Here is a 14,933-nt window from a genome sequence, read left to right on the forward strand (position 1 = left end):
GCCTTCCACAACTGTTTCTTCGAAGTTTGACTGAAGTTTGCTGTGGTCCTTCTTCGATTAGGTCCTCTAATAAGGTAAATAAAATTTCCAGTAAGGGTATCTTTTTTTGGGTATGACGTAAGTCATTATACAGGGTGTTCCGTTGATCATGTTACAAACTTCTAGGGTAGATAGAAAACGTCAAAAGAAAAACAAAAGTTCATATAAACATGGGTCCGGAAAAGCTTTCTCAGGGAGCTAGAGCTCTTTGAAAATAACCTTAAAAAACTAGTTTTTTTTAACCCTTTCAGTACTGACCTGTTTACTACCTATTATAACGTATGGACGGCTGCCTTTCACTGTGGCGGGTAGACGGCTGTCATATATATAGGTTACTGTACCAAAATATAGATTATATCATAATAGAAATGTTTCTATATTTTTATTATTATTTTTTTAATCGATTTAATAATAAAACATATTGAAAACGTTTAAATATTTATTACGAAAAGAGTAGCAAACAAAATTTATTGATGAATGCAAAAAATACATAAAAGAACTAACATTTTTCCAAATTCTATAGCTTATTTTAGTTCAAAATTTAATATTTGTCTTTAGTATGATAAATCTCGAAACATGGAACTATGCACAAACCTACGTTACACTCCCTGCACACATATCTGGAAGCCTTTCTCTTTTTTTGGCCTAAAGTGACACATCTTCTTTGAGCTGTTTTGAGTTTTTCAGTACCTGGCACTAAGTTTGGAAAATGTCGCTCCCTTAATCTGGAATTTATTTCGGTGTACATCACTGTTGGTTTCTTCTCGTACCTATACCTAAAAATTTCAAAATATTTAGCTAAAATAGTGAAGAACGAGAAACAAACACTACTAACCTTAGAAACATTTGGCGAATAACATTCAACTGGAACTTGGCAAGCGAAATTTGAGGTTTGCTTTGTGGAGTACATAGCATGAGCATTCAGCATACAAATGTCTAAGCTATGAACAAACAATTTCCGGTACCATTTAACTGTCTTATGTAGGCAATTAATGCTACTCATCATCATGTCAGAACGAGCTACTGCTCCCATGTTTGCATTATACTCAACCACACACAGCGGTTTTTTGACGTGTTCTTTTGTAGTCCTGTCGATTTTGTTAAGAGTAACCATTTCATTTTTATGCATTGTGGTTATCAATGTTACTTCTCGCCGGTCCTTCCATTTTAAAACGAGACACTTGTCCGAACTCCTCCAGGCAATGTCTCCTTTACTTAGTTTTTCATTAAATACAGGCATGTGCAATCTATTAAACCTTACAGTGTCACAGGAATTGGTTTTGTGATCAAATAAGTAGCTTGAAAGTGCAGGACTGCTATAAAATTATCAGTAAAGACTGAATGACCTTTCTCTTGATAAAGCTGAAGAAGCTGGACAACAATATTTCCAGAAATTCCTAAACCTGTAATGTTTTGTTCTGAAACGTAAGTGCATTTCCCAATATAAAGAATGAAATCGAGAAGGTATCCAGTCTCGCAGTCACACAAAACATAAAGTTTAATACCAAAGCGGTGGCGCTTGGTTCGAATAAATTGTTTAAAGCTGAGTCTTCCCTTAAAAAGCACCATACTTTTATCAACAACTAGGTTTTGAAATGGGTAAAATTCTGATTTAAATCTTTGTTTAATAAGCTCTAGAACCTTTTAAACTTTTAAACAAACGATTTGTTGTGTCTTGTTCTTCATTATTGGCAAAATGCAAATTTCTTAGGATCTGAAAATACCTGTCTCTTGAGATGTGTTTTCTAAAAACAGGAGAAAATAACAAGGGATCCAAGGACCAATATTCCTTTACTTCTAATTTTTTATTTTTGGGCATTAGCATTGTAAGAGCAATAAAAGTAAAAAATTCATTTAAATTAAGTGCTTTCCAGTTTTTTTCTTTCTGTTGATCTGCATATCTATTGGTCTCTTGGATAACATATAGAGCAGTATCTTCAGTAAAAAGATTTAAAAAAAAATCTAATTCTGGCGAATTTTCGGTCAACGTCTGATTTTTTACTCCACTATTTACCATATCGAATTCATGAAGCTTGGGTTCAAAATTTAAATTGGTCCATTTCAATGTGTCGCTGTAGTCGGGCATATCACAAATATTTTCCTGTTGTTGTAAATTCTGTTCATCATCTTCCTGCTGTTCACCAAGCTGGTCGTCTGCATCCCTTACCTCGTACTCCATGTTGTCATCACTCTCAGTTTCGCTTGGCAAGTATTCACTTCCACTATCCATAAATGGATCATAGCCACTGTCCTTATCAGATAACTCACGTAACAAGTATTTTATATTTTGCACTTCGCGTTTTTCTAACCCACAATAATTTTCCAAATCAGCGCCGCCATTTTCTTCCGCTCGGAATCTTTTCGATCTTGATGGACCTGGTTGCTGTTCGGACGACATTATAACCGCCTATGCACATTGCACACTATAAAAACTCATCTAAACGCAAATAGTAATACTGAACAAACCACTACTGAAATAACAACAAACAAACCCTTACTTCGGCAATTGTCGTATATTTTCGCTACTGTCATATATATCAGTCGCTCGGATGCCAGGTACCGTTATCATGACCGATATATCGGTCAGCCGTTCATACTGCAAAGAAAATTTTAAACTTTGTCCAATATTTATGTCAGTCGTCTAAGGGGAATGTTTATTATGATGTCATATATATCGGTCAGCCGTTCATGTGCCAATTTAATATCTGACATAGATATATGACAGCAGTACCGAAAGGGTTAATAGCTCCGGAATTACTTTAGCTACCGCAACCAATTTTGGGAGGTAAATTATTGTTAGTACGTTTATTCTTTTGAACCTACTAAATAAAAAAATATTTACCAGGGGCTTCAGAATCAGGGGGGTATTTGGTAAATTTAGGCCCATTTCTTCAAGACTTTAATTTCTGTCCGTTTGGGCCTTAGATTATGATATTCCTATGCTTTTTACATAAAAAAGGTGCTCTTAGTAAAAGTCGGTAAATGGTAAATATCACCGTTTTTGTGAAAATTGACAAAAAGCAAGTTATGAGATACAAAAATGAATTACCTATAAACAGTTAAAAAAAATCTGGCTTAAATAGAAAATAAATGTTTAAAAAAAGTTAAGGTAGCCACTTTATTAAATTGGTACTCAAATTAATTAACTGTCACTTTAATTACCTTGAGGCATAAAATGTTTAAATGATTTTAAGTGTAATAAAAAACCAACAAATTAACAATTTTAGAAACGTAAACAAATTTTATTAAAGATTGGTATTACAAAAATAAACTTAAAATATTAATTGCTCAAAATGCCGGCTGCCACGATCGATACATTTATTGTATCTACGCACCATATTAAGGTTGACGTGGTTAGGCTGTTCCTTAAACCTGAGCGGTAAAACGGTATTTCCGTCCTTGGATTTACAAAAGGCGTACCACCAGATTCCAATGGCGCCTGAAGACATTGAAACAACCACCATTATAACTCCGTTTGGCTTGTATGAATATTTGGTTATAACATTTAGTTTGCGAAATGCTTGCCAATCTTTTCAACGATACATAAATCGAGCTTTAGTTGATTTGGATTATGTTTTTATCTATATCAACGATATTTTGATTGCGTCATCATCACCTGAGGAACACTTTCAACACTTACTTGTGGTCTTTCAAAGGCTTAAAGAGTTTTACCTTCGTTTAAACGTGGATAAGTGTATTTTCAATGTTCCGGAATTAGAATTCTTAGGTTACTTGGTTAACCCAAAGGGCATTCGTCCCACTACTGAGAAAGTTGAGGCAATATGTAATTTCGAGAGGCCAAAAACAATCGCGGCCTTACGTCGTTTTTTTGTAATTTTACATTTTTACCGGCGATGCCTGCCTAATGCCGCAATAAGTCTCGCATCACTCAACGCATACCTAGCACGTTCTGTGAAAAATAACAAACGGGAAATTGTTTAAACTCCAGAGGCCATAAAAGCGTTCGAAAAAGCGAAATGCGATTTGGCAAATGCGACAGTGCTAGTTCACCCTCGTATCAATGCGAATATTAGGGTAGTAACCCATGCGTCAGATCTTTGTATGGGAGCAGTCTTGGAATAATCTTCCGATGATTCTTGGGAACCTTGCGTTTAAACAGCGCAGTGACAAAGTATCCCCTCGACAACTTCGGCAACTGTCTTTTATTGCCGAATTTACCACGGAATTCGTCCATCTGGCTGGTTCTGAAAATGTTACTACATTTACACCGTAACACATACGCCGATTCGCTTTCTCGGATTGATGCTCTTCGATTACCGCTAGAATTTAATTTAAACGATCTCTCTGAGCATTAAACGGTTGATGAACAACTTAAAGTTATTAAAACGGCTCAGGACCACCCATTAAAACTTAAGAAAATCCAATGGGGGCCTGACAATGATGCGCTAGATTACGAGATTTTGGGTGAAGAAATTCGACCATATGTACCTAAAGCTCTTCGCGAAAGGATCTTCCGCATGGTCCACCACCCAGCACATCCCAGCGCCAAAGTCACCGACCACCTTATTCGTCAGAGATATGTTTGGCCCAATATGCAACGAGACTTTAAGTCATGGTGTAAAGCGTAGACTGACTGTCAGGCGTCAAAGGTAACCAGGCACGTCAGGACCTTTCCGGATCAATTCGTTTCCTCGGATGGTCGTTTCGACCATGTTCATATAGATATTGTCGGTCCGTTGCCACAACACGATGGCTATATATACTGTCTAACTATGATTAACAGATTTTCGCAATGGGTTAAGACCACATCAATTAAAGACAGCACAAACTATCAGGCGTGGTTTGGATTACTTCAGCAGCTGCGGAAATTCTGGCCACCAGGTCTTCTTCTGACTCGACTGGAGTGTCATATACGAGACTTTTCATATGCCGCCAAAGAAAAAAATCTAAGGGTGTCAAATCGGATGAGCGCGCTGGCCAGGTGACAGGGCCTCCGCGGCCAATCCAGCGCCTTCCAAAATTTTCATTTATAAACACGCGGACAATAAGTGAAAAATGAGCTGGCGCTCCATCGCGTTGTAGCCATAAGTTCTGTCGTATATTTAGGGGCAGATCATCTAATAGTTCTGGCAGTACATTTCTTAAAAAATGTAAATAAATATTTCGCGTTAAACGAGGAGGCAACATAATTGGACCAATTAAGCGTTCTCCAACAATGCCAGCCTACATATTGACCGAAAACTTATGTTGATAGCTCCTAAAATGAATACCATAAGGGTTTCCCTCACTCCACACATGATTATTCTTAGAATTAAAAATGCCTTCTTTTGTAAATAAAGCCTCGTCAGTAAAAAGGACATATTTTGGAAATTGAGGTTCTTCTGTACACCGGTCAAGAAACCACTGGCAAAAATTCACGAGGGGCATAAAATCATTGGGTCCTAATGATTGCACCTAATTTTGCAGGTGGTAGGGCCGAAGAATCTGTTCATGAACAACGTTCCATACCCTAACATGATTTACATGCATCGCATCAGCTACTGCTCGAGTACTTACTGATGAGTTATCTTCAAATCGCTGAAGCACTTCTTCCTCAAAATCCGGGATTCGGATGTTCCTTTGCGCGCCATTATCTTGGCGTTTTACGGAGCCAGTCTCCCTGAGCCGTTGATTGACCCTTTCAAAAAGTGTGTGAGCTGGGATTCGTCTTTCGGGAAACCGCTCTTCATATAGTCGAGAAGCAGCTCTACCCTTACATCGAATATTCATTCTTCTTATTCAGCAAAGTGTAATCTTCCATTACTTAACCATAATAAAAAGGGAATTATAATCATGTAAAAAATACTGACAGTGGCAATGAATTAGCATTATTATTATTATTAAAATAATTAATTCAGGTGCTGTATCTTAGTTTGGTTTTAGCCAATTTCCACAAAAACGGTGATATTTACCGACTTTTACTAAGAGCACCTTTTTTATGTAAAAAGCACAGGAACATCATAATCTTATGCCCAAACGGGCAGAAATTAAAGTCTTAAAGAAATGGGCCTAAATTTACCAACTACCCCCCTGATTCTGAAGCCCCTGGTAAATATTTTTTTTATTTAGTAGGTTCAAAAGAATAAACGTACTAACAATAATTTACCTCCCAAAATTGGTTGCGGTAGCTAAAGCAGTTCCGGAGCTATTAAAAAAAAAGGGAACTCTAGCTCCCTGAGGAAGCTTTTCCGGATCCATGTTTATATGAACTTTTATTTTTCTTTTGACGTTTTCTATCTGCCCTAGAAGTTTGTAACATGATCAACGGAACACCCTGCATATTAGAAATATTTTTACAAATATTTTTTTAATGCAAATATTTTTTGTCTAATTTTAAGTACGCTCCCACTGTTGCTACAATCGACTAGGTGGCATTATTGGTTAGCAACTGCGCATGGAAATTTCCAATTGAAGGTCCCATATAATAAGTGAACATTACTGTCAATTTTATTTTCAAAGTAAAAATAATGTACATAAATAAATTTTAGGGTCTACCAGGCGATAAAGGACAAAAGGGTCAAACAGGAAGTGCGGGCATCGATGTGATACAAGCCGTGAAGGTAAACATACTTATTTATTTTTTATGTGATTTAATTTTAAATAAAATTGCCCAAAATAGTTGACAAAAAGTTCAATTTCTTCCTGAAGTAGCTTAGAAATATATTTTGAAAAGACCCCTACTGTCTATGCTTATTTTCATTTGATTTCATTTCTGTTTAAAAGCCGCCGGGAAGGGTAAGTAACACCTAAAATATCGAAGATTTTATTTATGTTGCAAGGTTTCTGAACGTAGTATAGATTTTTCATTAGATGCGTTAGATGTTAAATAAAAAACAAAATTTAATAAATTTCTGCCGCTTGAAATATAATTTTTCCTTAGAATATTTATTTTAAATTAAGTAAAACAAACAAATTTCCATCTAGGGTTTTAAAAGATCAGTGACAACTCTACGAGGAGGGACGCTAGGCTACGCCGAGATCGTAGCTGTCAAGGTAAATTGACAGCAACCTCCCCAATCATTGGCGTAGTTTGTGTATTTGTGGTGTAGATATTAACCAAGAATGTCTATTTTATTACCCTCCTACTGGAAACTGAGCATACAGCAGCAGTTCAATATTCCTAAAAATAGGCATTCTAGTTTTATATGTTGTTTTCGCATGTTTATTTTGTTTTAGGTTATGGGAGCTTAGCAGTTTATTTATGATTAATCCTTTATTATGATTTATGGTAAATTATGTCTTGGTTTTTTAATTTATAATTAGTGTATTTTTAGGGGCTGCAAGAAAGGGGCCATAACATTACCGGGGAAACTCTCATTACACTCAAAGTGAGTTGGTTTAATTTGCTATTATTTTAAATCTTCTTAATTTTCTTTTTCTAAATGATTTAAACGAATTAAATATACAGTTAAATTATTCAAAAATGAGCGACAATCTACTTTCTTGCACGCTTTTTCACCTAAATACATGTTTTAATGTTGGTAAAATGCATGTTATAGCTATATTATTACCTGTATAAATTGCATGTAATTAACTTATTATATTAATACTTTCTTTACATATTTTACACTTCTTCAACATACTTTACTCTTTTTGAGAATATAAACCGCGACATAAAACATTTTTATTTAAAAGGGAGAGCCTGGAGAGCCAGGTCCTCCAGGCCCACCGGGTCCTTCAGGTCGCGAGGGTCCCTCGGGACACGATGGCAGGCAGGGAATGCCTGGGGAGCCTGGACCAGCAGGTGAAAGGGGCGAACCAGGGCCTGTCGGTCCTCCTGGACCGCCTGGAATTGATGGACTTACCGGACCAAAGGTAAGGAAATTTGTTTACTTAGACTTTTATTTATTTAAATATATCAATATTCTCGTACGCTATATAAAAAAAACACCTCAGATGAATCCATCCAGGGAACCACAATCCGTGGAGGACTGAAACAAACCACTAACCAAACCTATATAATCATGCCAAGACATATTGCTTCTGCCTTCCAACATTTCCTTATAACCCGGTGTTTTCGTGCTCTACTTGTTGAGAACAATCCGCTGGTATAGTTAGTTCGAATTCGAAAAAAAAAAATTCTGAAAAAAATCCAAACCCAAAAAATGAAAAAACCCAAATTTTGAAGGCCGATATCTCGGCTTCTATGGGAGCTACCGGGAAAATCCAACGGTTTTGACTTAGTTTCGTCCTTCTGAATCCAACGAGACCATCCGCAAGGTCGTAGCTCCCATACCAGCTGAGATCTCGCATTTTTGTGGCCCATTTTTGGGCTCAAAAACGGGGTCGAAAATTGACTTTTTTCCGAATTTTCAAAGTGCTATAATTCCACTTGTTCTGGTCAAATTCCGTTATAACCCAGTGTTTTCGTAATGTAGGTGATGGGAATAAGCCGCTGATAGGGGTTTCTATAGCTATTTTCGGGTTTAAAGAAAATCGATTTTTCGCATTTTCAAAGTGCTATAATTCCCTTAGTTTTTCTCGAAACTCATTATAACCCGGTGTTTTCGTGTTGTAGGTGATGGGAACAAGCCGCTGGTATAGTTAGTTCAAATTCGAAAAAAATCAATTTTTGGTGAAAAATTCGATACGGGGGGGGTATACCCTGAAAATGAAAAATCTCAAACTTTGGAGGTCCATATCTCGGCTTCTATGGGCCCTATCGGGAAAATTCCAACGGTTTTGACTTAGTTTTGTCCTTCTGAATCCAACGAGACCATCCGCAAGGTCGTAGCTCCCATACTAGCTGAGATCTCGCATTTTTGTGGCCCATTTTTGGGCTCAAAAACGGGGTCGAAAATTGACTTTTTTCCGAATTATCAAAGTGCTATAATTCCACTTGTTCTGGTTGAATTCCGTTATAACCCGGTGTTTTCGTAATGTAGGTGATGGGAATAAGCCGCTAATAGGGGTTTCTATAGCTATTTTCGGGTTTAAAGAAAATCGATTTTTCGCATTTTCAAAGTGCTATAATTCCCTTAGTTTTTCTTGAAACTCATTATAACCCGGTGTTTTCGTGTTGTAGGTGATGGGAACAAGCCGCTGGTATAGTTAGTTCAAATTCGAAAAAAATCAATTTTTGGTGAAAAATTCGATACGGGGGGGTATACCCTGAAAATGAAAAATCTCAAACTTTGGAGGTCCATATCTCGGGTTCTATGGGCCCTATCGGGAAAATTCCAACAGTTTTGACTTAGTTTCGTCCTTCTGAATCCAACGAGACCATCCGCAAGGTCGTAGCTCCCATACTAGCTGAGATCTCGCATTTTTGTGGCCCATTTTTGGGCTCAAAAACGGGGTCGAAAATTGACTTTTTTCCGAATTTTCAAAGTGCTATAATTCCACTTGTTCTCGTCGAATTCCGTTATAACCCGGTGTTTTCGTAATGTAGGTGATGGGAATAAGCCGCTGATAGGGGTTTCTATAGCTATTTTCGGGTTTAAAGAAAATCGATTTTTCGCATTTTCAAAGTGCTATAATTCCCTTAGTTTTTCTCGAAACTCATTATAACCCGGTGTTTTCGTGTTGTAGGTGATGGGAACAAGCCGCTGGTATAGTTAGTTCAAATTCGAAAAAAATCAATTTTTGGTGAAAAATTCGATACGGGGGGGTATACCCTGAAAATGAAAAATCTCAAACTTTGGAAGTCCATATCTCGGGTTCTATGGGCCCTATCGGGAAAATTCCAACGGTTTTGACTTAGTTTCGTCCTTCTGAATCCAACGAGACCATCCGCAAGGTCGTAGCTCCCATACTAGCTGAGATCTCGCATTTTGGTGGCCCATTTTGGGCTCAAAAACGGGGTCGAAAATTGACTTTTTTCCGAATTTTCAAAGTGCTATAATTTCACTTGTTCTGGTCGAATTCCGTTATAACCCGGTGTTTTCGTAATGTAAGTGATGGGAATAAGCCGCTAATAGGGGTTTCTATAGCTATTTTCGGGTTTAAAGAAAATCGATTTTTCGCATTTTCAAAGTGCTATAATTCCCTTAGTTTTTCTCGAAACTCATTATAACCCGGTGTTTTCGTGTTGTAGGTGATGGGAACAAGCCGCTGGTATAGTTGATTCAAATTCGAAAAAAATCAATTTTTGGTGAAAAAATTCGATACGGGGGGGTATACCCTGAAAATGAAAAATCTCAAACTTTGGAGGTCCATATCTCGGCTTCTATGGGCCCTATTGGGAAAATTCCAACGGTTTTGATTTAGTTTCGTCCTTCTGAATCCAACGAGACCATCCGCAAGGTCGTAGCTTCCATACTAGCTGAGATCTCGCATTTTTGTGGCCTATTTTTGGGCTCAAAAACGGGGTCGAAAATTGACTTTTTTCCGAATTTTCAAAGTGCTATAATTCCACTTGTTCTCGTCGAATTCCGTTATAACCCGGTGTTTTCGTAATGTAGGTGATGGGAATTAGCCGCTAATAGGGGTTTCTTTAGCTATTTTCGGGTTTAAAGAAAATCGATTTTTCGCATTTTCAAAGTGCTATAATTCCCTTAGTTTTTCTCGAAACTCATTATAACCCGGTGTTTTCGTGTTGTAGGTGATGGGAACAAGCCGCTGGTATAGTTAGTTCAAATTCGAAAAAAATCAATTTTTGGTGAAAAATTCGATACGGGGGGGTATACCCTGAAAATGAAAAATCTCAAACTTTGGAGGTCCATATCTCGGGTTCTATGGGCCCTATCGGGAAAATTCCAACGGTTTTGACTTAGTTTCGTCCTTCTGAATCCAACGAGACCATCCGCAAGGTCGTAGCTCCCATACTAGCTGAGATCTCGCATTTTGGTGGCCCATTTTGGGCTCAAAAACGGGGTCGAAAATTGACTTTTTTCCGAATTTTCAAAGTGCTATAATTTCACTTGTTCTCGTCGAATTCCGTTATAACCCGGTGTTTTCGTAATGTAGGTGATGGGAATAAGCCGCTGATAGGGGTTTCTATAGCTGTTTTCGGGTTTAAAGAAAATCGATTTTTCGCATTTTCAAAGTGCTATAATTCCCTTAGTTTTTCTCGAAACTCATTATAACCCGGTGTTTTCGTGTTGTAGGTGATGGGAACAAGCCGCTGGTATAGTTAGTTCAAATTCGAAAAAAATCAATTTTTGGTGAAAAATTCGATACGGGGGGGTATACCCTGAAAATGAAAAATCTCAAACTTTGGAGGTCCATATCTCGGGTTCTATGGGCCCTATCGGGAAAATTCCAACGGTTTTGACTTAGTTTCGTCCTTCTGAATCCAACGCGACCATCCGCAAGGTCGTAGCTCCCATACTAGCTGAGATCTCGCATTTTTGTGGCCCATTTTGGGCTCAAAAACGGGGTCGAAAATTGACTTTTTTCCGAATTTTCAAAGTGCTATAATTCCACTTGTTCTCGTCGAATTCCGTTATAACCCGGTGTTTTCGTAATGTAGGTGATGGGAATAAGCCGCTAATAGGGGTTTCTATAGCTATTTTCGGGTTTAAAGAAAATCGATTTTTCGCATTTTCAAAGTGCTATAATTCCCTTAGTTTTTCTTGAAACTCATTATAACCCGGTGTTTTCGTGTTGTAGGTGATGGGAACAAGCCGCTGGTATAGTTAGTTCAAATTCGAAAAAAATCAATTTTTGGTGAAAAATTCGATACGGGGGGGTATACCCTGAAAATGAAAAATCTCAAACTTTGGAGGTCCATATCTCGGGTTCTATGGGCCCTATCGGGAAAATTCCAACGGTTTTGACTTAGTTTCGTCCTTCTGAATCCAACGCGACCATCCGCAAGGTCGTAGCTCCCATACTAGCTGAGATCTCGCATTTTTGTGGCCCATTTTGGGCTCAAAAACGGGGTCGAAAATTGACTTTTTTCCGAATTTTCAAAGTGCTATAATTCCACTTGTTCTCGTCGAATTCCGTTATAACCCGGTGTTTTCGTAATGTAGGTGATGGGAATAAGCCGCTGATAGGGGTTTCTATAGCTGTTTTCGGGTTTAAAGAAAATCGATTTTTCGCATTTTCAAAGTGCTATAATTCCCTTAGTTTTTCTCGAAACTCATTATAACCCGGTGTTTTCGTGTTGTAGGTGATGGGAACAAGCCGCTGGTATAGTTGATTCAAATTCGAAAAAAATCAATTTTTGGTGAAAAATTCGATACGGGGGGGTATACCCTGAAAATGAAAAATCTCAAACTTTGGAGGTCCATATCTCGGCTTCTATGGGCCCTATTGGGAAAATTCCAACGGTTTTGACTTAGTTTCGTCCTTCTGAATCCAACGCGACCATCCGGAAGGTCGTAGCTCCCATACTAGCTGAGATCTCGCATTTTTGTGGCCTATTTTTGGGCTCAAAAACGGGGTCGAAAATTGACTTTTTTCCGAATTTTCAAAGTGCTATAATTCCACTTGTTCTCGTCGAATTCCGTTATAACCCGGTGTTTTCGTAATGTAGGTGATGGGAATAAGCCGCTGATAGGGGTTTCTATAGCTATTTTCGGGTTTAAAGAAAATCGATTTTTCGCATTTTCAAAGTGCTATAATTCCCTTAGTTTTCCTCGAAACTCATTATAACCCGGTGTTTTCGTGTTGTAGGTGATGGGAACAAGCCGCTGGTATAGTTAGTTCAAATTCGAAAAAAATCAATTTTTGGTGAAAAATTCGATACGGGGGGGTATACCCTGAAAATGAAAAATCTCAAACTTTGGAGGTCCATATCTCGGGTTCTATGGGCCCTATCGGGAAAATTCCAACGGTTTTGACTTAGTTTCGTCCTTCTGAATCCAACGCGACCATCCGCAAGGTCGTAGCTCCCATACTAGCTGAGATCTCGCATTTTTGTGGCCCATTTTGGGCTCAAAAACGGGGTCGAAAATTGACTTTTTTCCGAATTTTCAAAGTGCTATAATTCCACTTGTTCTCGTCGAATTCCGTTATAACCCGGTGTTTTCGTAATGTAGGTGATGGGAATAAGCCGCTAATAGGGGTTTCTATAGCTATTTTCGGGTTTAAAGAAAATCGATTTTTCGCATTTTCAAAGTGCTATAATTCCCTTAGTTTTTCTCGAAACTCATTATAACCCGGTGTTTTCGTGTTGTAGGTGATGGGAACAAGCCGCTGGTATAGTTAGTTCAAATTCGAAAAAAATCAATTTTTGGTGAAAAATTCGATACGGGGGGGTATACCCTGAAAATGAAAAATCTCAAACTTTGGAGGTCCATATCTCGGGTTCTATGGGCCCTATTGGGAAAATTCCAACGGTTTTGACTTAGTTTCGTCCTTCTGAATCCAACGCGACCATCTGCAAGGTCGTAGCTCCCATACTAGCTGAGATCTCGCATTTTTGTGGCCTATTTTTGGGCTCAAAAACGGGGTCGAAAATTGACTTTTTTCCGAGTTTTCAAAGTGCTATAATTCCACTTCTTCTCGTCGAATTCCGTTATAACCCGGTGTTTTCGTAATGTAGGTGATGGGAATAAGCCGCTGATAGGGGTTTCTATAGCTATTTTCGGGTTTAAAGAAAATCGATTTTTCGCATTTTCAAAGTGCTATAATTCCCTTAGTTTTTCTCGAAACTCATTATAACCCGGTGTTTTCGTGTTGTAGGTGATGGGAACAAGCCGTTGGTATAGTTAGTTCAAATTCGAAAAAAATCAATTTTTGGTGAAAAATTCGATACGGGGGGGTATACCCTGAAAATGAAAAATCTCAAACTTTGGAGGTCCATATCTCGGGTTCTATGGGCCCTATCGGGAAAATTCCAACGGTTTTAACTTAGTTTCGTTCTTCTGAATCCAACGAGACCATCCGCAAGGTCGTAGCTCCCATACTAGCTGAGATCTCGCATTTTTGTGGCCCATTTTTGGGCTCAAAAACGGGGTCGAAAATTGACTTTTTTCCGAATTATCAAAGTGCTATAATTCCACTTGTTCTGGTTGAATTCCGTTATAACCCGGTGTTTTCGTAATGTAGGTGATGGGAATAAGCCGCTAATAGGGGTTTCTATAGCTATTTTCGGGTTTAAAGAAAATCGATTTTTCGCATTTTCAAAGTGCTATAATTCCCTTAGTTTTTCTCGAAACTCATTATAACCCGGTGTTTTCGTGTTGTAGGTGATGGGAACAAGCCGCTGGTATAGTTAGTTCAAATTCGAAAAAAAACAATTTTTGGTGAAAAATTCGATACGGGGGGGTATACCCTGAAAATGAAAAATCTCAAACTTTGGAGGTCCATATCTCGGGTTCTATGGGCCCTATCGGGAAAATTCCAACGGTTTTGACTTAGTTTCGTCCTTCTGAATCCAACGCGACCATCCGCAAGGTCGTAGCTCCCATACTAGCTGAGATCTCGCATTTTTGTGGCCCATTTTTGGGCTCAAAAACGGGGTCGAAAATTGACTTTTTTCCGAATTTTCAAAGTGCTATAATTTCACTTGTTCTCGTCGAATTCCGTTATAACCCGGTGTTTTCGTAATGTAGGCGATGGGAACAAGCCGCTGGTATAGTTAGTTCAAATTCGAAAAAAATCAATTTTTAGTGAAAAATTCGATACGGGGGGGTATACTCTGAAAATGAAAAATCTCAAACTTTGGAGGTCCATATCTCGGGTTCTATGAGCCCTATCGGGAAAATTCCAACGGTTTTGACTTAGTTCCGTCCTTCTGAATCCAACGAGACCATCCGCAAGGTCGTAGCTCCCATACTAGCTGAGATCTCGCATTTTTGTGGCCCATTTTTGGGCTCAAAAACGGGGTCGAAAATTGACTTTTTTCCGAATTTTCAAAGTGCAATAATTCCACTTGTTCAGGTCGAATTCCGTTATAACCCGGTGTTTTCGTAATGTAGGTGATGGGAATAAGCCGCTGATAGGGGTTTCTATAGCTATTTTCGGGTTTAAAGAAAATCGATTTTTCGCATTTTCAAAGT

General features: G+C 38.3%; 1 protein-coding gene across 4 annotated transcripts in view; it reads left to right on the plus strand.

Annotated features, from left to right (window-relative positions):
* The window catches only part of LOC126738858 (collagen alpha chain CG42342-like), a 328,471-nt gene that overhangs the window by 247,493 nt on the left and 66,045 nt on the right, over nt 1–14,933 (plus strand). For 3 of the 4 annotated variants that reach the window (XM_050444322.1, XM_050444323.1, XM_050444321.1), the window contains exons 5-8: nt 6,528–6,599; nt 6,964–7,032; nt 7,314–7,367; nt 7,675–7,854. In XM_050444322.1, the coding sequence (XP_050300279.1) occupies nt 6,528–6,599; nt 6,964–7,032; nt 7,314–7,367; nt 7,675–7,854 (375 nt within the window). The remainder of the gene's footprint in view (nt 1–6,527; nt 6,600–6,963; nt 7,033–7,313; nt 7,368–7,674; nt 7,855–14,933) is intronic. The other variant, XM_050444324.1, reaches the window with a different exon arrangement.

Source organism: Anthonomus grandis, chromosome 7 (genome assembly GCF_022605725.1).
Source record: "Anthonomus grandis grandis chromosome 7, icAntGran1.3, whole genome shotgun sequence".
Taxonomy (NCBI): Eukaryota; Metazoa; Arthropoda; class Insecta; order Coleoptera; family Curculionidae; genus Anthonomus; species Anthonomus grandis.